The 24,838-nt window shown below is 42.4% G+C and overlaps 1 protein-coding gene across 3 annotated transcripts in view; it reads left to right on the top strand.

Annotated features, from left to right (window-relative positions):
- Nhe2 (Na[+]/H[+] hydrogen exchanger 2) overlaps nt 1-12,883 on the top strand; it is a 47,123-nt gene extending 34,240 nt beyond the window's left edge. The window contains exons 8-17 of one of the 3 annotated variants that reach the window (XR_012992468.1): nt 772-842; nt 3,809-4,024; nt 5,921-6,056; nt 7,941-8,081; nt 8,278-8,347; nt 8,496-8,600; nt 8,868-8,969; nt 9,525-9,686; nt 10,407-10,497; nt 11,166-11,216. Coding sequence is in view for 2 of the 3 variants with exons in the window: in XM_076314675.1 (XP_076170790.1) it covers nt 772-842; nt 3,809-4,024; nt 5,921-6,056; nt 7,941-8,081; nt 8,278-8,347; nt 8,496-8,600; nt 8,868-8,969; nt 9,525-9,686; nt 11,166-11,324; nt 11,962-12,203 (1,404 nt within the window). In the remaining variant the exon portion in view is untranslated. Of the gene's footprint in view, nt 1-771; nt 843-3,808; nt 4,025-5,920; nt 6,057-7,940; nt 8,082-8,277; nt 8,348-8,495; nt 8,601-8,867; nt 8,970-9,524; nt 9,687-10,406; nt 10,498-11,165; nt 11,325-11,881 lie in introns of those variants that run through there. The other 2 variants (XM_076314675.1, XM_076314683.1) reach the window with 2 other exon arrangements.
- The last annotated feature ends 11,955 nt before the right edge of the window (nt 12,884-24,838 follow it).

Below are 24,838 nucleotides of genomic sequence, written 5' to 3'. Positions count from 1 at the left end.
GAACCGGACACGGGGGGCCCCCTTTATCTTCATCTTTCTTTTCCTTTTCTTTTCTTTTCTTTTCTTTTTCTTTTCTTTTTCTTTTCCTTCTTTTCTTTTCTTCACACGTTTCGCGTGCCGAACAACCAGATCGATCGTCTTAATAAAAACACAAGGGGGATAGAAGAACCGAACACAGGGCCCCCCTTAATTTTTTTCTCGTTTTCTTTTTCTTCTCCTTTTTTTTTCTTTTCTTCGCACAACGTTTCGCGCGCCGAACAACCGGATCGATCGTTTTAATAAAAACACAAGGAGCGATGGAAAAACTGGACACGGGGGGCAACCGCGGCGCGCGCGTGTATAAATTATAGACCGCGGCGCGGCGCGCGCGTTGCATGCTCCTGTCGTTAAAGTAAATATTGAAAAAGAACAGTCGGGGCCGCGATACGGGGGAAAATCAATGATCGTCGTCCCCGTACCCCGCGCCGACCCCCCCTCCCCCCAGGTCCCGCGTTCTCGCGCAAGGATCGCATTGATTTTCAACGGCGGCCGGTGTTCGTAAATGAACGTGTCGAAACAAGAACAATGGGCCAGTAAATTAACCGAGTCGTTTCGCGGTTTGATACTCTTGGCGTATATCATGCCTGATAACGGATATAATAAGCGGCGGAACGGTGACGTTCGAACCCACCCCCACCGACCCCACCGCATACACCCCCGTGTGTAAAAAAAAAAGAAGAGAGAGAGAAGAAAAAAAAAATATCCAGGAGGAAATGACATTTCTGTTTTCAGATAATGGATCACGTTATGGCGGGGATCGAGGACATTTTAGGGAAGCACGGCAACTACCACGTTCGAGACAAGTATACATAGCTTCTCTTTTTCTTTCGCTTTTCTTTTTTCTCTCTCGCCACAGTTCTAATGAAACGTCTATGGTGGACCGGGTACCGGGTGATAAATGCACGACAATACTTCGGGGAATAAATCCCACGCGCTAAAGGGAACGAAAACTGTTCCGTGAGAACATGGCTCGTACGTGACCATAGTTTCCGAGTTAGGTAAGATTAAAGGAAGCGGCGTCTTGGCACCGATTCCCCCTCCACCCACCACCACCAGTAGGAAAACAGCTGACGATGGGATAATCCTCGAACGGGTTTCGTATCTTTTCTCGTGGATCGAAGAACACGGTTGTTTGTGCAAACGTTGGCCAGTGGAAGGGGGTAACGAACCCTTTTTGCAAGGTGTCCATCAACGCGCTAAACGAATACAATAGAGACTCCGTGAACGCACAACCTTGACGATTGCACGTGTACCTCGTTCGTTGCGTTGTCTTGAATCGGGGGTAGGTGGAGGGAACGGTGAACGAAACTGGAGAAATTGGAGTAATCACAGATAGTGGAAACACACCGTGCGAGTAAAGATTCTTCGTTACGGGATCGGTTACCCCGATCGTTGCACGAACCTCGAGATACTCACGAACGTTCCAAACCCCGTTTTCTTGAAATTATCGAGGCTCCGGGCGTGCGTTTCCATTAATATTCGATAACTCGGTAACCGTGCCAGAGTACGATCTATGCTCGCGTAACATTTTTTATTCATCTTAATGCATAGATTCGTCGAAGACGTGCATCCACGAATCACCGGTTAGATACTGTACGCGCGCGAGGAGATTGCATTCGGGGGATCCTGTTCCAATTCGGAGGCCATTTCCTTCGAACAGACACGTGAATTACCAGATTCGAAGTCGCGTTCTCTTTTTTCTCGTTACCTTCCATCGGTAGAGTCGAAGGAATTATAATTCTCGGTTGTTTTTAATTGTTTTTTCTGTCATTGTATCCTCTCGATACACACCTTCGTCCATAAATATCGGCTTAGCCTATATTTTTCGTAAAAGAGAAACGAAAAAACCGTTTCGAGTAAAATACGGTTCTCGCTGTAGGCGTTGTATTTTTATCGTCAATAATTTTTCATTTTTACTTTTTTTATATTATTTTTAAGGATTTGAAGTATCGTTTCGTATGGAAAGAGTGTTGGTATTTTCGCTAAGTTCCACGCGACGTAACTACCTACTTTTTCTTTTTTACGATGTAAAATATCAACCGTGGAAATATTCCCTTCGAGTCGTTTGCTAAGTGTCGTAATACTTCTAGACAGAGCTATACGAGAGGAACATAATTCCTTCGTCGTCCACTAACGAAGTACTTGGAATAACCGTGATGGCACACGAAACGATAAAAATCCTTTCGTACCGCGTTAACCAGCGTTCTTTCCACACGGAATCCGTTTTCCTCGTGGAGAGAATGCCAGTGTATGCTAATGTGTGTACACCTACTATAGGAAGCTGGTAAGTTGGCAAGCGAGACGACGCAGAGACAGGAAGAGTATTTCGGTAGCTTCGCTTGTTTCAACTTTGACTTTCGCATAGTCCCCGCTTTTAAGTTTCCAGTGACACTCGTTGACATAATAGTAGAATCAGGAGAGCATATTCGTTACTATTTCTTATTACACGTTACTTTTATCGACTCCTTCTTACGAACTCCTTTCATTTCGATTTATTATTTTCTATCCTTATTTGATCCGACGTAACTCGACTCGTTCTTAATCGTTAAAAATTCAATGTTTAAATGTAGGCGTTCGAATTTATCTCTACCCGGAAAATCTTGAAAATCTTATCAAATCGATGGTAAAGTTTCCTTGAATGTATTCTAAGACGCAACATTATAGTGTCATATTCTTATATATACAACGTGGATACGTCAATGAACTTCATCACACCGATCGCTTTAACCCATCTCGCTCAATCTCGTTACGTCGATACCCTTCTCTTCGTTACCTAATCCCATTTATGGCGGTGACAAAATCGACCAATACCGAAAATGTCCACGAAAAACATTGGAAATGCTCCACTGTTGCCAATCGAACCCATCTTCCGTAAACTCGCCAACTTACCAGCTCTCTATAGCACACGCTCGATGAGATAGCCCCTGAACCTATACGACCCGGCCGTGACTCCAGACGCAATCTTCTCGCACGCGTACTGTACATGACGCGTCGCGAATAGATCAACCGTTTCGCTACAACGGACGACTATAGTGTCCACGACACGTCATTCGTATATTCGCTATATTACAATCCATTATATTGGATTGTTCGGAAAGTTATTTCGTTTTTTTTTTTGAAACATGATTTTTTTAGAGTGTATAAATGTTTATACACTTTGAAAAAATCGTGTATAAATGTTTGTACACTCTGAAAAAATCGTGTATAAATGTTTATACACTCTGAAAAATCGTGTCTAAATGTTTATACACTCTTAAGTGTTTATACACTCTGAAAGAATCGTGTTTCATTTTCACTAAGAGAAAACGAAATAACTTTCCGAACAACCCAATAGTTAAGCTATATGTTACAACTCCAACTTATGCTTCAAACCTTTTTCAATATTCGATTAAGATAAATGCACTAACAAATGACAAACATCTAACATGGAAGAAAAACTCTCTTTTCTTTCAAAAATCAGCGACTATTTCTCAACCGCGAGACGCGAACCTAAACCTCGATAATTGTTCACGCGCCATATGTACTAAGTTGTTCGATAAGTTTCGTCGTTCGATAAAACTTACTGGACAGTACTGTATAATGTAATATTTTATCCAACGACAAAACTTATCGAGCAACTTGGCACTATACTGCTCGGTAAATTTTATCGAACGACGAAACTTATCGACGAATCTGCTACACTTTTGGAGAGGACCGTCGTAGCGAAAGCGTCAACAACGTCGTTTTTCATTCATTTTTTTTTTTTTTCTGTACTTTAACTATTTTTCAGGTTCAAACGATTCGACAATAAATTCATCCGGCCGTACCTGGTGAGACACCACTGCGGCGCCGAGCCGAAAATTCTGGAAACGTACTCGAAGCTCGCGATGAAAGACGCCATGGATTACATCAGGCGGAACGCGTCCACCATCGGCAATATCAGCGGAACGGAGAGCATGTCCGCGATATTCCGCAACTACAGCAACACGGGACATTTCAATGGGAGGTACGGTGTTGTTGCTCCCTTTTCTCCCTTCTTTCTCCCGTTCCCTTTCTTTCTCCTGCATTCAATCTGCGTCGTTCGCACTTGACCTGTTTCTTTTCCCGATAACAAACGCGCGCGAGGATACTTCTTTGCGGCACAACAGGTGCATAGCGTTCCCTCGATGCTCAAGGGGCGGAACATTAATTATGAGGAGAGTTTTAATTAACGGAAAGGAGTTCCACCGATACGGAACACTTTAAATTCGAACCTGATCGATTCGGGGGGTTTAGAAACGGAACCTCGACTTTCGGGGCTGTAAAATATTTTTTTTTCAAACCGTCAACCGTGTCGCGCGCAAAATGGCGGCGACGGTCACGCGAGAATACGAAGTGCGATCTGTTGACAGTAATGTACGATTACTTTCCAAATTTTGTTTACACGTTGGTTTTTTTTCTTTTTTTTTTTTAATTTGTGCATCGTGAGCTTTGGTTGGTGAAACTTATTACGAAAATGTAAATACATTCTCGAATCGTTGCTAGGATCGATTGTTCGTTTAACGTACGCGAAGAAAGTTGTCGACGCGTACTTTAAATACGAAAGTCATCGCGGATACAGAATTTTATCGTTGTTAATTTTTTCATTTATGCACGCCTTACGTCGTTCGTACGAGATTGACAAGATTCGAACCGATGTTGAAAAGTGTTTCGCGGTATATTTTCTTTTTTCACAAACTCAGTTAATCGCCTCGCAGCTTTGCGGCAGCTCACGCGACGCTTGTACATAATTGATAATTCAAGGTCGAAAGTTGCAACGTACTGTGCAAGTCGAGCGTCCGGTAATAGTAACCGATGGAAGGAAATAGTTCCATCGAAGGTAAAGTTTTTTATTTCTTTTTCTCGTGAAAGTGAGATTCCTCGAGCCGTTTCGAGCAAAATTTCATCGACAATCTCGACTTACTTTTTCGCGCAGAATCCATTCCCCGCTCTGTCGCATCGATCACTTTGAAGTCGACCCAAAGTCCAGAACCGTGCGATCGAAAAATTCATAACTCGTAAACGAGCATCGATCCAATTCGTACGTTCCGGACAAAGTTCGATTATCCTAGAAACTAAAGAGCTAAATATAAAGAAATCTTTTTTTAAAAGAAAAAAAATCCATGCTCGTTCAGCTATGAATTGTTCGCGATAACAAGCGGTGTTTACTACGAGAGAAAAAAAAATCAAGGTCGCATTGTTATTAACGCGAGACCATACAGAGTGACTCGATAAGAACTATTCGAAATACATCGTTACCGTTACCAATCGAGAAACGTTTCGTACGAAGTACATTGCACGTGAGAGGATCCATCGAACCCATAGATTTTTACTTTTTCCATCGTACGTTTTCAGAAGTATCAAGATGACCTTGACGCTATTTAAACAGCGGTGTATAATTTCTTGAGCTCCATTCGTCTTTGTATCGACCACGAGACAACACCGAGAAAAATATACACCGATGTTTAAAAAACTCAAAGTGGTCACGACACCTCTGGAGATACGAGACGCGAAAAATTAAAAAGTCATTCGTTCGATGAACCGTACCAGATAGGATGTGTTTCGCGTCGAAGATTTCCCAATCGAATCGATAACGAGACACATCGTGCAGCAATTCTCGTTCGTTCGATCAGGATACGCCTTAACGTGTCACCAGAAACACGTTTCATTCGATCGTCGTTCTCCTCGACGGTTTAGAAAATACATCGGGGTGACATCCCGACGATGACTCACCCCGTGCACACGCTCGCTCGGTTACAAGGAGCGCAACCGAAGATAAGTCTGCATTGTATCGCGATTGAACGACAGACCCTCCTCGAGGCGCGGTATCGATCTCGAAGTGGCAGCCCGTCATAAAATGCAGTCTCATTCTTTCTCCTTCCAGTCCGAGTTGCAGCCAGCTAGAAGCGGGCTGGAATATTGATCTCCAAGAGCTGGAGTACAACCCTACCAAGAAGGACCTGACCGACGCCAGGATCCACCACCTATTGGCCGAGGAACTTTGCAAGCCCTACAAGAGGGTAAGAAACCAAACCCACCCAGCTGACAACGGGTTTGCATATACACACGCGGCCCTGGAAACTTTGCTGACGACGAGAACGGACCGTGAACGCTGCTCCGACATTATTTGCCCCCTGAAATTAAACCTCGAGACCGTGGAGTGACGCAGCCGGGGGTAGGGGCCGATCCAAACGAGGACTCGAGCGACAAATTTCTCGTACAGGGTGAAAAACATTACCGGTGGACAGGACCGTGACGCGCAGGGGAACAAATGGGGCACCGTTGGGTCATTGACACCCTTAACCTTTTCGCCACGATGGTCCTCGTTAGTAGGTTCCCGTTTGTACGAGGCACAGCTCGAAAAGCGCACACGTCGCGTCAGCGTGTACGTCTCGCTTCGAAACGAGTCGTTCTCGAAACGATTTCGCGGGAAACGAAAACTTCCGTCCGAAGCTAGAGATATTTACAACTTCTTACCCGCGCGATACCGGCGCTTGGGTCCAAACGGACCCGTAACTTCGTCTCGATCGAATCTTTCGAACGGAAATTCGATCATTTTGCATCGTGCATTTCCGAATTCCGAAAGAACCGGAAAATACTCCAGGCGTGGTACGGCGAGGGTCGGTGAACTCGTTTCGTACGCTCCGTTGATCAAGCGTGGGTCTGGTTTGACCCACGCGCGCAAAATACCTCGTTAAATCTTCTCGACTCGCGATGAATAATTTCAATTGGAAACTTTTTATCTCGAAACTGACTATACGGTCGACGGAATGAGAAAATAATGGGGAGAAGGTAGAGCTGGGTCTGAACTGACCCACGCGCGCAAAATACCTCGTTAAATCTTCTCGACTCGCGATGAGTAATTTCAATCGGGAACTTTTTATCTCGGAACTGACTATACGATCGATGGAATGAGAAAATAATGGGAAGAAGATAGAGCTGGGTCTGAACTGACCCACGCGCGCAAAATACCTCGTTGAATCTTCTCGACTCGCGATGAATAATTACAATCGGGAACTTTTTATCTCGGAACTGACTATATGGTCGACGGAATGAGAAAATAATGGGAAGAAGGTAGAGCTGGGTCTGAACTGACCCACGCGTGGTTAACAACGGTCGCACCAGAAGCGTCGATTGATCGAGGTGTAATTGAACATTGGAAAACTGCAAGTTCGAAGTATCGTGGCGAGTCTACGCTGTTCTATAATCCTCCATTGTAAACAGTGTCTTGTGGGGAGCGCTTATGGTCGCTCGTCGTAGCGGAAGTGTCGACGGCAAGGAAATTAAATCAATCGTATAACGCCTCGCCCCGTCCGTACAATTTACGATAAAAACTTCTTTACGAGCGCGATGCTTCGTACGCGTGTGTGCATCCGCGAAGCGTAAAACGAGCAGTGCGAGGGGGCGCGGGAAGACCTATATACGATCCTGGAAACCCAAGGGTGTTCGCAGCGGATCCCGGGTTCTCGTTGGTTACGAGCGAACGAATGTCGCCCTTCGAGTCCCGAAACACGTTCCCCTCGAGGTCCTTTATCGTCGTACAGGCTGATCCTCGACTAAGCGGTCGAACTTCGGGGGCGTGTTTCCGCTCTGGAAATAAAAATAATAAAAAAAAAAAATAGTCGTGCGCGGTATACCTAGCCCCCGCTTGTTCCGAGGAAACGGGGTTATAAATAAAACTTTCGTAAGAACCCCTTTAAAGGTGCAACACGCCTCGAAAGTTTCGACACTCGTTTCCTGGTAACGGTTGGAGGGGGTAAATAAGAGAAAAAATCGGGAGTGGGAGGGTGGATAGGTGGGTAGTGTGGATAGGGATGGGTAGGGGGGGGGAGGGAGTGCGCGCGTACAAAACCACGAAACGAAGTAAAAATATGTTCTCATTTTTTTGTCTTTTTTTTTTGCAGCATCGACGCTTAAGCTACAGTCGTCACGCGGTAAACGATCGCGACCTCTCGACTCAAGTCAATTACAAAATGCACATGAACATACGGAGGATGATGGGCGAGCACAAGCATCGTCACAAGCGCAGCAAAAAGTTGCTCAAAGTAAGAAAACCGCGCCCACATTCATTCCGGTAGCCCGTCTCCCTTGATCCTGTCTCCCTCCCACTCTCTTTCTCTCTTTCTCTCTTTCTCTCTCTCTCTCTCTCCCTTTCTCTCCCCCACTCTGTGTTTGTCGTTGTCTGTCGTTTCGAATCTTCGATTGGGTAATTAAAAACTTTCCTCCACGCGGCGCTCGCAGGACGGCAAACAGAATCACGTGAGTTTCCCGGAGTTCCAGCAGAACGGCTCGACGAAGCTGTTCACCCAAGGTAAATTGACGAAAGAATATCGATGGCCCCGTCCAGAGGAGGGGCGAGGGCGGGGGGCGGGGACGGAGTCGCGCGTAAAGGCGTTCTAGGATCGGGAGTGGGGAGGTACAGTTCCGAACTGAATACGTGAATTTCAATCGGTTCGCAGATTACATGAACGGGGTGCTGTACGAACTGGAGAACGGAGACACTTCAAAGCCGTCCAGCAAAGAGGACTGGGACTCGGCGATAACTTTCACCGCCCGTACTTCCGGTGAGGATACGATTTTTCTTTCTTTTTTTTTTACTCCTCCTTCAACCCCCTCCCTTTGTCCCACGCCACGACTCGGGACCAAGTTCCGAGTCTCGTTGCCGACGCGGGAATTTTCTTCCCGATTCGAGGATCCCTTTGAGGAATTAGTTCTCCCCGATGTTCGGACTCGTTAGACTCTTCTTTCAACGCAGCTCGTTGAGAGAGGGGGCGAGCTAATTCCCACGGTCCATTCACAGGCAAATGTCTTATCGCTCGTTTGCCCTGTAGACTCGTCGAACGTGAATGCGGAGAACCATCACGGGGCGACCACAACCACCTCGATGGACACCATCAACACGGACGATCCGGAACTGAAGCTGGGACGCGACGGTACGTTCGTTGAATTAATCGGATGGACTTTTCTCCGGTGATGAGATGCGAAGAAAAGGAATTGACGAGGGCGCCTGCCCCCCTTTCCGGGAGAATCTCAATTTCTTTGAGCGTGGTTCGATGAAAGAATAAGATTGTACAGATGAATGATCACGAATTGGTAGACGATATAGGGTTTAGCATCAGGTATAGGCTACTTTTAGGAATCAAGGTTGTGATAAGTTCTTCGAGAGTAGTTCAAGGGGAGAATTCTATTGTACAGATGAGTGATGATAAGTTGATAGATGGTAGATGGTGTAGGGTACAGAGCACAGAGTGTAAAGTGTAGGCTACTTATTAATACTTTTAGAAATCAAGATTGTAAACATTTTCTCGGGTGTACCTCACCCTTCAACGACTCATCTTTCTTTAGCTGTATAATATATGTATTGTTAGATCAAACAGTTAGTGTACGTTTTCCTGCACGAGGTTACAATTATTTGGAGAAGAGACCGATCCTCGATGTAGAAAAAGTTACACGACCAGTTTCTAAAAGTGTGTCTTTAATATTTACAGAAAGTTACAGGGTAACGACACCCACAGCCACGGAAACGATGTTACCGTGGAAAAGGGAGGACGATTACGATTCCGGACACCCGATCAAACAGAACGAATTTCCAGCCTGGTGTTCGAATAAAGAATATCTGGCGTACAGTTCTCCTTCGGCGACATTCTTAGGTATGATCACCATAAACGCCTCCGCTGATCGTGAATATTTCATTAAACGGCAGGAGACGGATGCGTCATAGACAGAGTACCAATAAAACTGTACATTACACTGATTTCATTGGCTGACTACGTACATTTATCCAATTACGTAATTCACACTTCTCGATACCACTACACTCGAATCTTTAGAGTCGTTCACTCACCGCGGTATATGTGAAAACTCTCATTGGTTCTGAATCTCTTTTCCCGATGCTCTTAGTCTGTAGAACTCTGGCCTGAAAGTTTCCTTCGACGGGGGTCGGGTAATCCCTTGCACACGGAGGGAGGAAGCACGTTTTTTCTACGGAATTATTCATACCACGATCGCTAAATTTTTAAGCACTGTTTCAACCACATCGCGGAGTTCGTTTTTTCTTGTTTTTTTTTTGGCTTTTTGTCTTTCTCTCTCTCTCTCTCTCTCTCTCTCTCTCTCTCTCTCTATCTATCTATCTATCTCTCTACGAAAGTTCGATTTGAAATATTAACGAAGGTTTCGAGAAACGAAACGTCTTCTCTCCGTTGTTCTCCCGTTTCCGCGACGAAAATAATGCGGCCAAAGTAACAATTTTCGACTGTTGAAAGCTTCCCAGGTGTCCATCGTTGGCATCCGTTGATTCAGAATGCAATTCGGTGAATAAATTGCTCAAACGACAATAGTACGTGAACGGTGAACATACGCATACTTTGCAGGAGAGCAGTATTTCTGAAGACAAGCCAGCTTACGAACCCGGAGGATACTAATCTCGGATCGCAATTGCACCCACTTCCGGTTGGAGAACATGTAAATGTCCACGCATCAGATCGTACCGAGTTTTCTGTCGTTTTCTTTTTTGACACGGACGCGGAACTCTCTATGTTCTTTTCCTTCAACTATTTTGGGTTACCCAATCCCCTTAAACCTCACCCACACGTTTACACACGCACTCTGTTGATACACGATCGATTATGCATCACACGCCGAAAAGCTTTACACACCGTGCATTCCGTCGAATTCGTTTGCTCCTAATCATAACGCGCGTGTCTCAAACTCAGCCTTTGAGAACAGTCGCTTTTGTGTTTTCATCATTTTCTTCGAGCACTCGTTTTTTACGTACCCGTTAACGCGCGGGATGTTTCGCTTACTTCGACCCGCGTGGGATCAATTTACCAACCGAGAGAATAATGGAAACTTTCCCTTCTTGAAAATCATTTTTCGTCAACCGAAACGCACTCTCCATGGAAAAATTAAGTTCTCTTTCGTCACGCTCTGAACGTGTTATTCTACTTGTAAGAAAATATCAAGGATTACATAATTTTGCACGAGAATTACCTCGAAAGAAGACTATTCTTATCGTGAGAAAGTTACGTTTCCTTCGAACAACTCTCGGTACCATTTGAGGTAGTCGAGACAAGCGAAACATCCTGTAGTGCTACGTTGATCGTGCAATTAACATTACCTTGCAATTGAAGGTGGCATCGAGCAACCGAAGGTCCAATCGGTAATTGGCCTGTTCCGTCGCGAAAGTGTCTGCACTCCAGACAGCATGGATTGCCATGAATCCTTGGACCATCACGACGATTACACGTTGACCGGAACAGAGCAAACTGACTCACCCTCACGAGCCTCGAGTGAGTACACTTGTCACGCTCCTGGAAATCAAGAGCCAACGTGACACTTTCTACGTGAACCGTCTTGTTCTAATCCGTAAATAGACATTGAAAATAATTCAGAAAAGAATTCTTCGTGTCCCGTTAAAAATGGGACACAGTGATACTGTTCATTCACGAGAAGAAAGCTAACGAAGCTAACGGATGTTTACATCCTCGCTCTAGTTTATTGGTATCCATATCATCGCATGCACTGTCGCTATTGGCCGAGGACGATGACCAGGATCGACAATGACCAATAGCGACAAGGGGTACGATGATAGGATAACAAGTATGCTAGAGTGGGGGGTGTAAACGTTGGTTAATCTTATATTATTCTTGACAAGTGTCCAGGACGCAAAGGTGCGCCAAATCGTAAATCAAAATTCCTTTAAATGAGAGTGAGAGAACCCTAACCTAAAAGATTGCGTCGAACACCTCCTCGGTTTACGGATTGGAACAAGTCCGGTCTGCATTTGCAAAAATTGTGAACATTGCCCGCGAAAACGATCGCTCATCCAGAAAACTCCGTGTTACAGGCCCATGACGACGGATAGACAAAAAAATAGTATAGCCGCGGGGAGACACTCGGATAAGTAGAGTGCTTTGATTCTTGCAGACAGGAGGAGGGGTCCCGCAAGACGGGTATCGATGATGGAGCTGGGCTCCATGGAGAGGACACAGTCGGACAAGGTGACGGACGATGGTTCCCATTCCCTACCGGAATGCTGGAACACACCCCACAGATATCGTATGGGCTCGTTCCCGTACTCCGCCCAGGTACCGAGTCTCTCCACCGCCCTCATAACGTCCTCCTCGGAATCGTCGGAGGATATCGACGAGGAAGAGGAGAACGCTTGACCCTTGGGGATCGTCGAGGAGCAGACGTCGTCGTCCTACGCGGACGTCGAGCGACGGCTGCGCCGCCCGTGGCGGCGTCCGCCTCGACGCTCGTTGCTCTCGTCGCTCCTACGACGGCCCAGCGCTCCGGTATGAGAGAAAGATAACGTCGACGCGACCGTGGTGACGTCTATCGCTCCCTGAACGGTCGCGTGCCCCTCCCCCTCCGCCGCGATTCGCGAAACGTTCACGGTGCTCCCCCTCCCCGAACGAAGACGGACGTTCTCTTTGGCGCACCCACGCACACGGGGAGGGGAGGAAGCTCCTCCTCCCGCGGCAGGACCACGAGCGACGGAGGGGTAATATTTATGTATCTTCGTCGACGATGCTTTCTCGCACCCGCGCCCGGACCGTGGGTGAGAGGGGACGCGTAGATTTCTGCATCTTCGTCACGAACGACGATGAGAGGACTCGGCAGAGGAATATTTTTTTCGTTTCCGTTCCCGTTTACCGGGTTTCGAACGGATCGATCGAAAACAAAAAAAAGGGAGGGGGCAGGGGTGTAAAAACCTGATATCCCTGGATCGTACCAACCCGGAGATCCCGAGATCATTTTTTTCGCTCACGGTGTATCACGTATGTATACTTCTTCGTATCGAGTAGCTACACGATACTCAACGAGATGCTGACGATAACGGTGGTGGTTGTAATGATGGTAAGTGGAAGAAAAAAAAGATACAGGGAGGGGGGGGGGGCAAAAGAAACTTGGGAGAAAGAGCTATTTTTTTAACCGATACCATTTCCTCCACGCACGACTGACGATCGTAATACGATCGAAAGCGGGGGAATCGGGGCAATCGGGGTGGGGTGGGGTAGAGGGTGGAATGTTTTTTTCCTGTTGTTCATTTCGATGCTTCCTCCGCGGAACCCCACGCGGATCGTCCACAAGATTGTGGGGCGGTAAATGGGGCGGGATCTACACTGTAATATCGAACGAACGAAAAGGAACGCGCGCGTTCGTCCAGGGGACGAGTGGGGGAAGGATGGGAGGAGTTCCATTCCGCTTGTTCCGCGTACCCGAGAATGAGATCGATTAAACGTGGGGGCCAGTGGGTAGGGCCACGTGCCCCCTTATTTCCTAAAACACGGACCGCGTGTTATTATCCTGTTGCGACCACTTGGCAATGATCGCTGATCACTTTTGGTATCGTGGCCTTAAGATTCCTAGATGTATTCTAGCGGCGACCGGAGTCTCCGTTTGGCGGTGATGAACAAAAAGGGATGGGGGTGAGTTCTTTCATATGCGCCCGCGTATGGCGACCCATGGATACGCGCGCATAGGCGATGCAGTTTGTGGTCTTCACGGGGAGCACGCGTCGGTACGGAGAAAAAAAGATCGGTTCTGTCGGTAACTCCTCAATTACACCTTCTTTTCTTTTTTTTTATTTACAAACATATCGTAAACAAAATTATTTATTACTATTTCGTGCAATCTGCAAAGGATCGTGGTCAATCATCGAGGAAATAATAAACAGACAGTACGACGACAAACATTTTAACGAGAATATAATTAGACCTCGATTGTTGCAGGAAAACGGAGTTATCGTGCAATAATCGGGGTAACCGATCCAATGAGAAGCCCCACTACTTGTGTCGCTAACCATTGGTCACTTTCCCTTCCATTTCACTCGTTGCCAAGCGACCATCTCTTCCAACACTCTGATGAGATACTCAGAGTTGCAATAACCAAGGTTCCACTGTACTGTTCGTTCGTGAGAAGAAGGCTGACGAGTATCTACATCCCCACTCTAGTTTACAGGCATCCCCACCATCGCGAGCATTATCACTATTGGACAAGAATAGTGACGAAGATCGACAGCGTGTGATAACGGGTGAGCTAATAGAACACAGAGTACGGATGTAAACACTCGTTGGTATTTTTCTCGCGGACGGACAGTACATGTTTGTCGTCTCTTCGAAAAAGTATACAATTCTTTTTAAAGACTTTATGGGATGGTGAGGGAATGGTAAAAAGCTGTGTGATAATTATAAAAAGTGGGAAAATTAACGTGGTTAATTGTTTAATTAACGTGATTAAAACTGTTTTAATTCGAGCCAATAGGACACTCATTCCAGGACCGATCTTTCCTTCTCCAGTCTATACACGCGTGCAAGGTGAAAAGGGAATGGCTAAATATTCCTGTTACTTTCGAGGGGGCGAAAGTCTTGTGGGCGGAATTGTATAGTTTGGATAATTGTTTCTCTCGAAATTATTCTATTAGACGCTGCTGGAGGTCTGCTTCGAACTGTGGAAAATTTATTTCTAATCTCTTATAAAGAAGGCAAATTCAGCGAGACGCTACAATCTCTACTATCGGTTATCCAGAAACTATTTCTGTTTCGAGAAATGTTCGAAATGTAACTCTGAATGCAATCATCTCGCTCGCGTACACTACACGAGGCTTCTTTTACTATTTCACACGTCTTTTACCGTCATATCTGAAGAACGTAATATCAGTTGATTATTACCCCGTACGATTGTTCTATGAAAATTATTCACAATCGTTACAATTTTTTAAACATCATTGGTCGTAAAGTTCACACTCGGTCCTTCGAACTGTACAACTTGTCTCCGACGAGACTCTTGTTTCCTCAGCCGCAGTAATATCGATGTTCCCCTTCGAGCAGCTCATCTTGTTTTCACGTGAAATCTCTGCAGAGATTCTTGCAAACTTTGCACACTGTAAAAATAATTGTACAATTCTCGATGCACAAAAGGTCTTCTATTAACAAAGATAACAAAGTTCTCGCATAAGTTGATAAACGTAAGTGAATGGTTTCTAGACTTATTTTCAAAGTAAACGATGACTTTTGATCGACAATGGTTTGTATATATTAAGAAGCTTGCAATAATCTCTCTGGGGACACGATGTCTCGTGCAACAAGCGTACTTGTGGAACGGTCACGTTTTCAACGACGATCCTCGTGTGACCGTTTTCCAGATCACCCACCACAAGGAACTTCGAAGAGAAAATAATAATAATAATAATAATAATATTAATAATAATAATAACGAAGAAGAACAAAATGCTTCGTTCAGAAATGCAAAAAGCTCGAGGATCAACCAAACGAACAATGCACATGGGTATAATGTATGGTGTATCCGTACAAGTGGGGTTCAATAGAGATACGATCAGAAAGCAATAAAAAAAAAAAAGAAAAGTTTACATAACCAACGGTCCGTTTCGCTTTGCTTCCGAGTTATAGTAATTGGTTTCATTCGAGCAACTCGTCACCATTTGCAACGCGTTCGCGACGATTATAAATTCAATATTATCGTGCAAGATGTATCGTTACGATAAATATTTCCAATAATCTGCACAGACGAATCGATTCTCGTTCGCAGGTCAAACTTATCAGGACAACCCGTAACGCGCTCAGATAATTATTATTGTTTCCAATCGTTACGAAATTCAACCTTCCTTTTTCTTAAGAAAAGGAAACTTTTTTCCAAGTTTCTCTTGATTAAAGCAACGAGAACGTTCTGAATTTTCGAATATCCAATTTACCGGTTTCTTCGCGCGAAGTGATCGAAAGAACAGAACGATGGAAGATAGAGGGGGTAACCAAACGGTGTGGTGGGGGAGACGTGCGTTCGTTGACCTTGAACGGCCAATCGATTCTGCGACGAACAATGACTAGAACTCGGAAACGAAACAAAAAACGTGGCCACTCCGCGTTCATCGGAACCTCGTTTAAATATTTTTCCATAGTCGATTCGTCCCCGATGTCTGAGATACGCTTACACGGATACACCCTTTACAAGAGAAATCGACGTCCTACCGGGGATCGTCCAAGTAAGTACTTCGCGTCGGCAAACATACGGAAGTTGTCCAAACGCTCCTCTCTTTAAGTATGGCCTTAAAAGAAAAAAAAAAAAAGATGAAAAGAAAAGAAGAAATTAATAATAATATTAATAATAACGATACTATCGACGACGAGTAAACAAATAACAAAAGGGACGAGACGTCTCGAGTAGAGGAAAAAATAAAAAAAAAAAAAATAATAAAAAAATATAAAAAAAAAAAAGGGAAAACAACCGCGGAGAAGATCGAATCGTAGTTACCTAACGCGATGATAACACCGTATGTACATAAGGGAACCTTTTCTTAGCGGATAACGTAGCAAGTTATTACGATGAATAATTATTACCACCATTTATCGGACACGAAGTGTGTGGAACGTCGGCGTGTCAAAAGTGTGCAACTAGCGGGGAGGTGTCGAGGGAAACTCGAGAATTCGGATTTTTTATGAGAATTGAAGGACACCCGCGACTCGTCGAATCGATCGTCGATACGATCGTTTCGCATTTATCGTTGCACGAGTCCGTCGTGTATTGTCGAAGTTATCGAGCGGAAGAAGCACGGGACACGCGAACAGAAAAAAGAACCAGTTTCATTTTTCCTAAGGCTTCGAGTGCTCGTCACACTACGTATACTAATCGTTAATCGTTAGAGAAATTCTTAGAACGATACATGGAATTGTTTGTACACAGGGTGTCGACGTGTTCCACCGGATACGATTCCACGCGTCGTAGTTACGCGAAAGATGATTGTACGCACGGTACCGAAATTGCAATAACAATTAACCCATCGATGATTAGTGAGAATTGCACGTGAGAATTGAAAGATTCGTCGAGCACGAGCTTGGAATCGATCTTCGGAGAATGTTCAACGTGAATTATCGACACCCTGTATAAAATGAATCGTCGAGAAAGTTTCGTTGGCGTGTTTTCCGGAGGAACGATGAACAGGGGTGTGTCTTGTCGAAAAATTCCAAACTACGTAGCAAAGATTGCAAAACGCCAGGTTCGGAGATAATTCGTCACCTTACGTGATCGTTGTCGAAGGTAATCGTTTAAATTGTGCGAAGGGAGGGTTTCTCGAGTCTGTATACGTTGTTTATAATTAGCTTTGGAGAACGAAGCTTCGAAAATAAATATTCTTTCGAGTAGCTTTGTGTGTTAGGGGAACATACGAAGGAAATATTACGTTAAAATTTATCAACGGGTTAGTGTTCGAACGTTAGCGAAAAATTAACGGAGAATCGTAACTTTCTAACAATCGATTCCTGTCGAAGGAAAAATATTTCCGAACCTGACGGACGTGTTTTCGATCTCGCTGCGATCGGCTCGAGAATGCCAGCTCCCGTCAATTAGGCGTACCAGTTCATTAGTGTTTCGTTTAGAATACGTTTCTCACGCACACTTCGCTTGAAACACGCGCTTCTAACCGACGAACCGGTTCGATTCTCGTAAAGATCGCGAACAAGCTCGATATTTCCCTTTGCGCGAAATATTCCTGGTGGCCTCTAGTTACCTAGGTCAGACTAAACGTCGGACTAGTCTCTAGACGCTAGTCTTTACGCTGTTGATTTGTTAAAATAAATGTTTATTTCGTAAAAAAAAAAAAGAAACAAACGACTTGTTCACAACAACCTTATTCTTCACCCCATCCCTCGTCCACGTTGTCGATTTTTCCAAATATTATAAATCTGAAACGATGATTTTCGATATTTCATTCCAGAGAAATAGATTGGACAAAATCGTTCGAGAGAAGCCCGAAATAACGAGCACAATAAATACATTGAAACATTCCTTTCACATCCTAATGACCAGTGTGCGATCTTTGTAGAACCACACTTCGAAAGTCGAATTGTTGTATCACTTTCAGTTTTTAAAACGCACGTGGTTTTGTAGAAACGCGGAATTTTCGAAAATACTCAGATGTTACGTGAAAAGTAAAAATGTTCGAAATTCTCATTGTTCTTCATTGGAAATGTGGAGAGACTCTCGAATATAGTGGTATATTATTTAGTAATTGTTTTTGGTTATAAATAGTTATAAATTAAAGTCAAATTTTAAAAAAAGTACCGAGGTATGTAGTTTCTTTGTACTATTTTTGTATTTTTACGAAAAGTTCTTTACCTAGAACGAAAACTCTGCACAAGATTGGATACTGTAGACACTTCTGCAGGAAAAGCTGTCCGTCAGAAGTGTCGAGACAACTTACCTTTCGAGCAGGCCGAAAAAATAAAAATATATTCATCGGCAACGCTTGTACAGCCGTTTGCCGCCATATGCTCCGCTGCTCGCTTGTCTCGATTCGGCAAAAGCCTTGGCTATGCATTGAACCAAAGGGGTTCGATGAGGCATCAACTTTGTATAAATAAGGTTTGATATTTCGTTTCAATACTTCAGGATTCTGACTTTTCTTCTCGTACAACCGTCGTAGGATCATAGTTTAAGAAATTATTAACAATGTCCTAGTATAAATAATGGATTAAATCATTATTTCGTTGAAGTCTTCTTCGTTCGCCATGGAATTGTGTCAAGGCTACACATATCGATTATCCATTCACAAGTATTCATCGCGATGATTTTTCTATCCAGGTAAACGATTAATTGAATTTTGACACTTTTATGCAAAAAATGCAATTTCTACGCGTATTGTGTAAATTATAAGAATTGAACAAATGTTAAATTAATGTATCTAATTATCAATTCTTACTTTCCATGCTTTGAAACATTAAGAAACACGTTTATACCACGAAACTCATAAATAACTCGAAACATAAATAAGATACACATTGTTCGATTGATATTGGGAACATGCATGAATGTTAGTAACAATCGCGGAAATGAAAAAACGAATAATGGCTAAAAAGCTATAGATTTATTGAAATATTCGTTAGATCCAACAAAGACAATCGAAGTAACCGTGCGATAAAATAAATGCATATTTCTCTACATATCGAAATCAAGTTTGTATTCTTACCACGGAATTTGAAACATTTGCAGCGTGGTAATTACATGGGTTGCCATCTATTGGAGAAAAGGTTAAACTACACTTAAGGTGTGAAAACACCTGGCGGAAAAACGCTCAAGTTTGTCGAAGAATTGTTCGGACTTTCATCTATAGATGGCGACACAAACATAATTTACCGACATTGTGGATATATATCGGTATGGATACCGACATTCCATTTGTATAATATTCCCTACCGTGCGATAAAATAAATAAATATTTCTGTACCAAATTTTGTATGTATCATCTTTCGAATATTTTAAAATTAAACGAAAACAGCATAATTTAACCTCGCTTCATTCTAGCCTTCCTTCATACATTTAAAAAAATCTTTAATACCTTGAAATCAAGACTACACACATCGATTATCGACTAACAAGTGTTTATTACGACGATTTTTCTATCTAGAAAAGCGATTAATTGAATTTCAATGCATTTAAGTGAAAAATGCAACTTCTACGCGTATTGTGTAAATGGTAAGAAATAAATATGTTAAATTATTGCACTACATAGACAATTATTACTTCCCATGCTTTAAAATTTTACAAAACAAGTCTTTGCTTTGAATCTCGATCAAAATCAATTTCTATGTTATTTAATCATTTGTAACGCATAAATAAGATGCACATTGTTCGATTAATATTTGTCACATGCGTAAATGTTAGTAACAATCGCCCATAGGAATAAAAATTCACTACAACCGTTCGCCTTCGCAGATTTCGCAATATCTTGATGTTTATTTATCACAATTATTAACAATCGTAATGGGACCATAGTACAAACAATTATTAACAATGGCCTAGTATAAATAATGGATTAAAAGCCATCAATTGCTTGAAATATTCGTTAGATCGAACAAAGACAATCGAAGTAACTGTGCGATAAAATAAATGAATATTTATAGAAAGGGTTAAACTACATTTAAGGAGTGCAAACACCTGGTGGAGAAACGCTCAAGTTTATCGAAGAATTGTTCGGAATTTCTTCAATAGATGGCGCCACGAACATAATTTACCGACATTATGAATAAGTGAAAAATGTAACTTCCATTACTTTCCAATGATTACTCAATTATTACTTTCCATGATTTAAAATTTTACGGATCAAGTTTTTACATTGAATCTCGATCAAAATAAATTTTTATAAGTCACTTCATCATTTGTAATGCATAAATAAGATGCATATTGTTCGATTAATATTGGGAACATGCATAAATGTTAGTAATAACCGCGGAAATGGACAAACATTCATCGAAACCGTTCACCTTCTTGATGTTTATTTATAATAATTACTTTTCACTTAAATGCACTGCAATTCAATTAATCGCTTTTCTAGATAGAAAAATCGTCGTAATAAACACTTGTGAGTCAATAATCGATGTGTGTATCCTTGATTTAGAGGTATTAAAGATTTTTTTAAATGTATGAAGGAAGACTAGAATGAAAAGAAGTTAGATTATGCTGATTTCGTTTAATTTTAAATTTATTCGAAAGATGATACATACAAAAGTTTGTACAGAAGTATTAACTTATTTTATCGCACGGTAGGGAATATCATACAAATGGAATTACTTATCCATAATGTCGGTAAATTATGTGTGTGACGCCATCTATAGAAGAAAGTCCAAGCAATTCTTCGACAAACTTGAGCGTTTCTCCACCAGGTGTTTTCACACCTTAAGTGTAGTTCAACCCTTTCTCCAATAGATGGCAACCCATGTAATTACCACGCCACAAATGTTTGGAATTACGTGGTAAGAATACAAACTTAATTTCGATAAGTAGAGAAATATTCATTTATTTTAACGCACGGTTACTTCGATTGCGATTGCTCCATCTAACGAATATTTCAATAAATTTTTAGCTTTTTAGCCATTATTTATACCGGAACATTATTAATAATTGTTTAATCTACGGCCCAACGACGGTTGTTAATAATTATGATATATAAAAGTCAAGATATTGCGAAATCTGCGAAGGCGAACGGTTTCGGTGAATGTTTTTTCATTTCCGCGATTGTTACTAACATTTATATGTGCTCCCAATAATAATTGAACAATGTGCATATGATTTATGCATCACAAATGATTAAGAAACTTATAGAAATTAATTTTGATCGAGCTCCAAAGTAAAGATGTGTTTCTTAAAGTTTTAAAATATGGAAAGTAATAATTGTCTATTAGATATATCAATGTAACATTTGATTAGTACTTGAAAAATCGAAATGCATACCTCCTTGGCGACAATGTTCTCCTCATACCAAAGGATGAAATTCAGACATAAATTGTAGAAAATGCTCGATGTTGTCAGAAGTATACGATATTTCGCGGATTCCTAGAAATGACGTCCAATTCTCAGAATTTCTGCAAATTGAGATTCTGCGGGGTTTTCAAATGAATTTCCGAAATTTTGCTAGATCCGTCGTCGATTTTGGGCTTTGCTAACAGGAGAACATGATACTCGAGAAAGTATTCTTATTCGGGGGTTTTTGGAAATGTCGTGAAATTCCAAAAGTTTTTGCGAATTGAGATTTTGCGTGATTTTCGAATAAATGTCTGAACTTTGGCTAAATTTTTCGACGATTTTGAACTTTGGTAATTTAGCAATGTGATAGGATCCGGTTAAGGAATCGGAGGCAAATAATGACTAAAATGAAGCTTTTGTTGTTACTAAAAATGACTTTATTGAAAGATATCAATACATCGGTGATACAATCTCATTCTTTCGTTTAATTAACATACTCAAGCATTCATACGCACTATAAAAATGTTACCTTTCAAGGTATTCAACTTTTCCTTATCTTAAATAACCATTCCTAATTCGCAGCCAATTAGCTCGATATTACTCGCAGCGAGTAATACCGATTACCAGGTCTCACCACGTGGAGGTTGCTGCGAGCGGAGACCCGGAGAGAGATAGATGGAATCAAAGTTCCATCGATCTCCCTCGACGCGCGATACAATCGAAGATACTAAACCAAAGAGATGGAAGGAATCAATGTTCCTTCGATCTCCTCGTTTAGTTCTGCCAAGCAATTACATTATGGAAAAATTAGGCAAAATTGGGAAAGACGCGACACGAACCGTGCAGTTGGTCCTACTAGGTCTATCCCGTTTCCCCTCCGTGGTTCCGATTCCAGAGAAAACGAACGACGCCTACCACTCCCCTAGAGGAGTGCCCCGTTTCTCCATCTTTACGACGAGAGGGTCTTATTTTGGAGGCTTTCGCAGGGACCGGCAAAAATGCCTGCTCCTGTGCTCGCAACATGCCCCCTCTGGAAGCGGACACACCGGAAGAGACGGCGATAGACCGTTCGGACTACTTACACGGCCGGCCACTTGCTTGTACAAGAAGCAGTGGTGACCGGACCGAGGAACGACGAAGCGAGCAAAATTAAGCTAAAGATTGGATAATTGCTTGGCAGATCGCACCCTTAAAACTAACTTATTCTAACTGCAGAGATAGAAGGAATCAATATTCCTTCGATCTCCTCGTTTAATTCTGCCGAGCAATTACATTATGGAAAAATTAGGCAAAATTGGGAAAGACGCGACGCGAACCGTGGAGTTGCTCCTACTAGGTCGGTCCCGTTTCCCCTCAGTGGGCCCGATTCTCAAGGATATGCGCGACGCCGTCCACTCCTCTAGAGGAGTGCCCCGTTTCTCCCAACTCCGCAGCCAGGAGCCACGCAGAGCGTGGACCTGACTCACGGAGGATAACGAAGAGAGGGTCTTATGATGGATCAAGGGCTTCCGCAGGGACCGGTGCGAACACCTGCCCCTGTGTTCGCAGCATATACTCTCTCAAAGCGGACGCACCAGAAGAGACGGCGATCGAGCGTTCGGTTCACCTCCACGGCCGGTCACTTGCTTATGCAACAAGCAGCGGTGGCCGGACTGAGTGACGAGCAAGCGAGCAAAAAGAAGCTAAAGATTGGATAATTGCTCGGCAGATCACAGATATTCGTACATGGTGACCTTAAAACTAACTTAATCTATACTTAGAATCAACAGTCCCGCGGCGTATGCAGTACACCAGTCCTCTTCGTTCTTAGTTCTTCGTTTTCCGATACATCTACGAGAACGTATCTAAGAGAAACCTAAGAGATACCTAAAGTCCAGGCATAATAGGAAATAGAAACGAAGTGTGGTTAGTGGAAAAAAATAAACATGCAATAACAAGTAGAAATTAAAATCAGAGAACAAATGGAATGAATTAGACAAACAAACAATTTAAAAAAAAAAAAAAAAAGAAAGGGTTGATAGAGTGGTCGCCAGTACTGACCACCGCCTACCGGCGGCCAGTACCGGTTACCAAGGTGGGGGGTCCCCCTTCCGTGAACCTAAAACGAAGAGATCCGTCCACCTCGGAGGCTCCAGGAACAATGAAATTTTAATCAACCGGCGGCTCCTTATATACCCACCGCAAGGTCACTTACCAGTGACTTACCGTTACTTCCGTTGTCTTTGTTCGATCTAATCGAATATTTCAACAAATTGATGGCTTTTCAGCCATTATTTATACTAGAACATTGTTGATAATTGTTTAATCTACGGTCCTACGACGGTTGTTCATAAATACGATAAATAAACATCAAGATATTGCGAAATCTTCGAAGGCGAACGGTTTCGGTGAATGTTTGATCATTTCCGCGATTGTTACTAACATTTATGAATGTTCCCAATATTGATCGAACAATGTGCATGTCATTTATGTATTGCAATTAATTAAGAAACTTATAGAAATTGATTTTGATCGAGACTCGATGTTAAAACGTGCTTCGTAAAGTTTTAAAGCATGGAAAGTAACAATTGTTCATTAGATACATTAATATAACATTTGTTTAATTCTTACAATTTACACAATACACGTAGAAGTGGTATTTTTTACATAAAGGTGCCAAAATTCAATTAATCGCTGTTCTGGATAGAAAAATTATCGAGATGAATATTTGTGTATCGATAAACATTAGGTGTAGCCTTGAGAACGTCAGTTAGATCTCATCGATGAATTCCTTCCCGAACAAAGAATATTTCAATGAAATTATATTTTAAGCCATTATTTATACTAGGACATTGTTGATAATTGTTTAATCTACGGTCCTACGACGGTTGTTCATAAATACGATAAATAAACATCAAGATATTGCGAAATCTTCGAAGGCGAACGGTTTCGGTGAATGTTTGATCATTTCCGCGATTGTTACTAACATTTATGAATGTTCCCAATATTGATCGAACAATGTGCATGTCATTTATGTATTGCAATTAATTAAGAAACTTATAGAAATTGATTTTGATCGAGACTCGATGTTAAAACGTGCTTCGTAAAGTTTTAAAGCATGGAAAGTAACAATTGTTCATTAGATACATTAATATAACATTTGTTTAATTCTTACAATTTACACAATACACGTAGAAGTGGTATTTTTTACATAAAGGTGCCAAAATTCAATTAATCGCTGTTCTGGATAGAAAAATTATCGAGATGAATATTTGTGTATCGATAAACATTAGGTGTAGCCTTGAGAACGTCAGTTAGATCTCATCGATGAATTCCTTCCCGAACAAAGAATATTTCAATGAAATTATATTTTAAGCCATTATTTATACTAGGACATTGTTGATAATTGTTTAATCTACGGTCCTACGACGGTTGTTCATAAATACGATAAATAAACATCAAGATATTGCGAAATCTTCGAAGGCGAACGGTTTCGGTGAATGTTTGATCATTTCCGCGATTGTTACTAACATTTATGAATGTTCCCAATATTGATCGAACAATGTGC

Source organism: Ptiloglossa arizonensis, chromosome 1 (assembly GCF_051014685.1).
Source record: "Ptiloglossa arizonensis isolate GNS036 chromosome 1, iyPtiAriz1_principal, whole genome shotgun sequence".
In the NCBI taxonomy this organism is placed as follows: Eukaryota; Metazoa; Arthropoda; class Insecta; order Hymenoptera; family Colletidae; genus Ptiloglossa; species Ptiloglossa arizonensis.
This window is presented reverse-complemented; position numbering and strand designations above follow the sequence as displayed.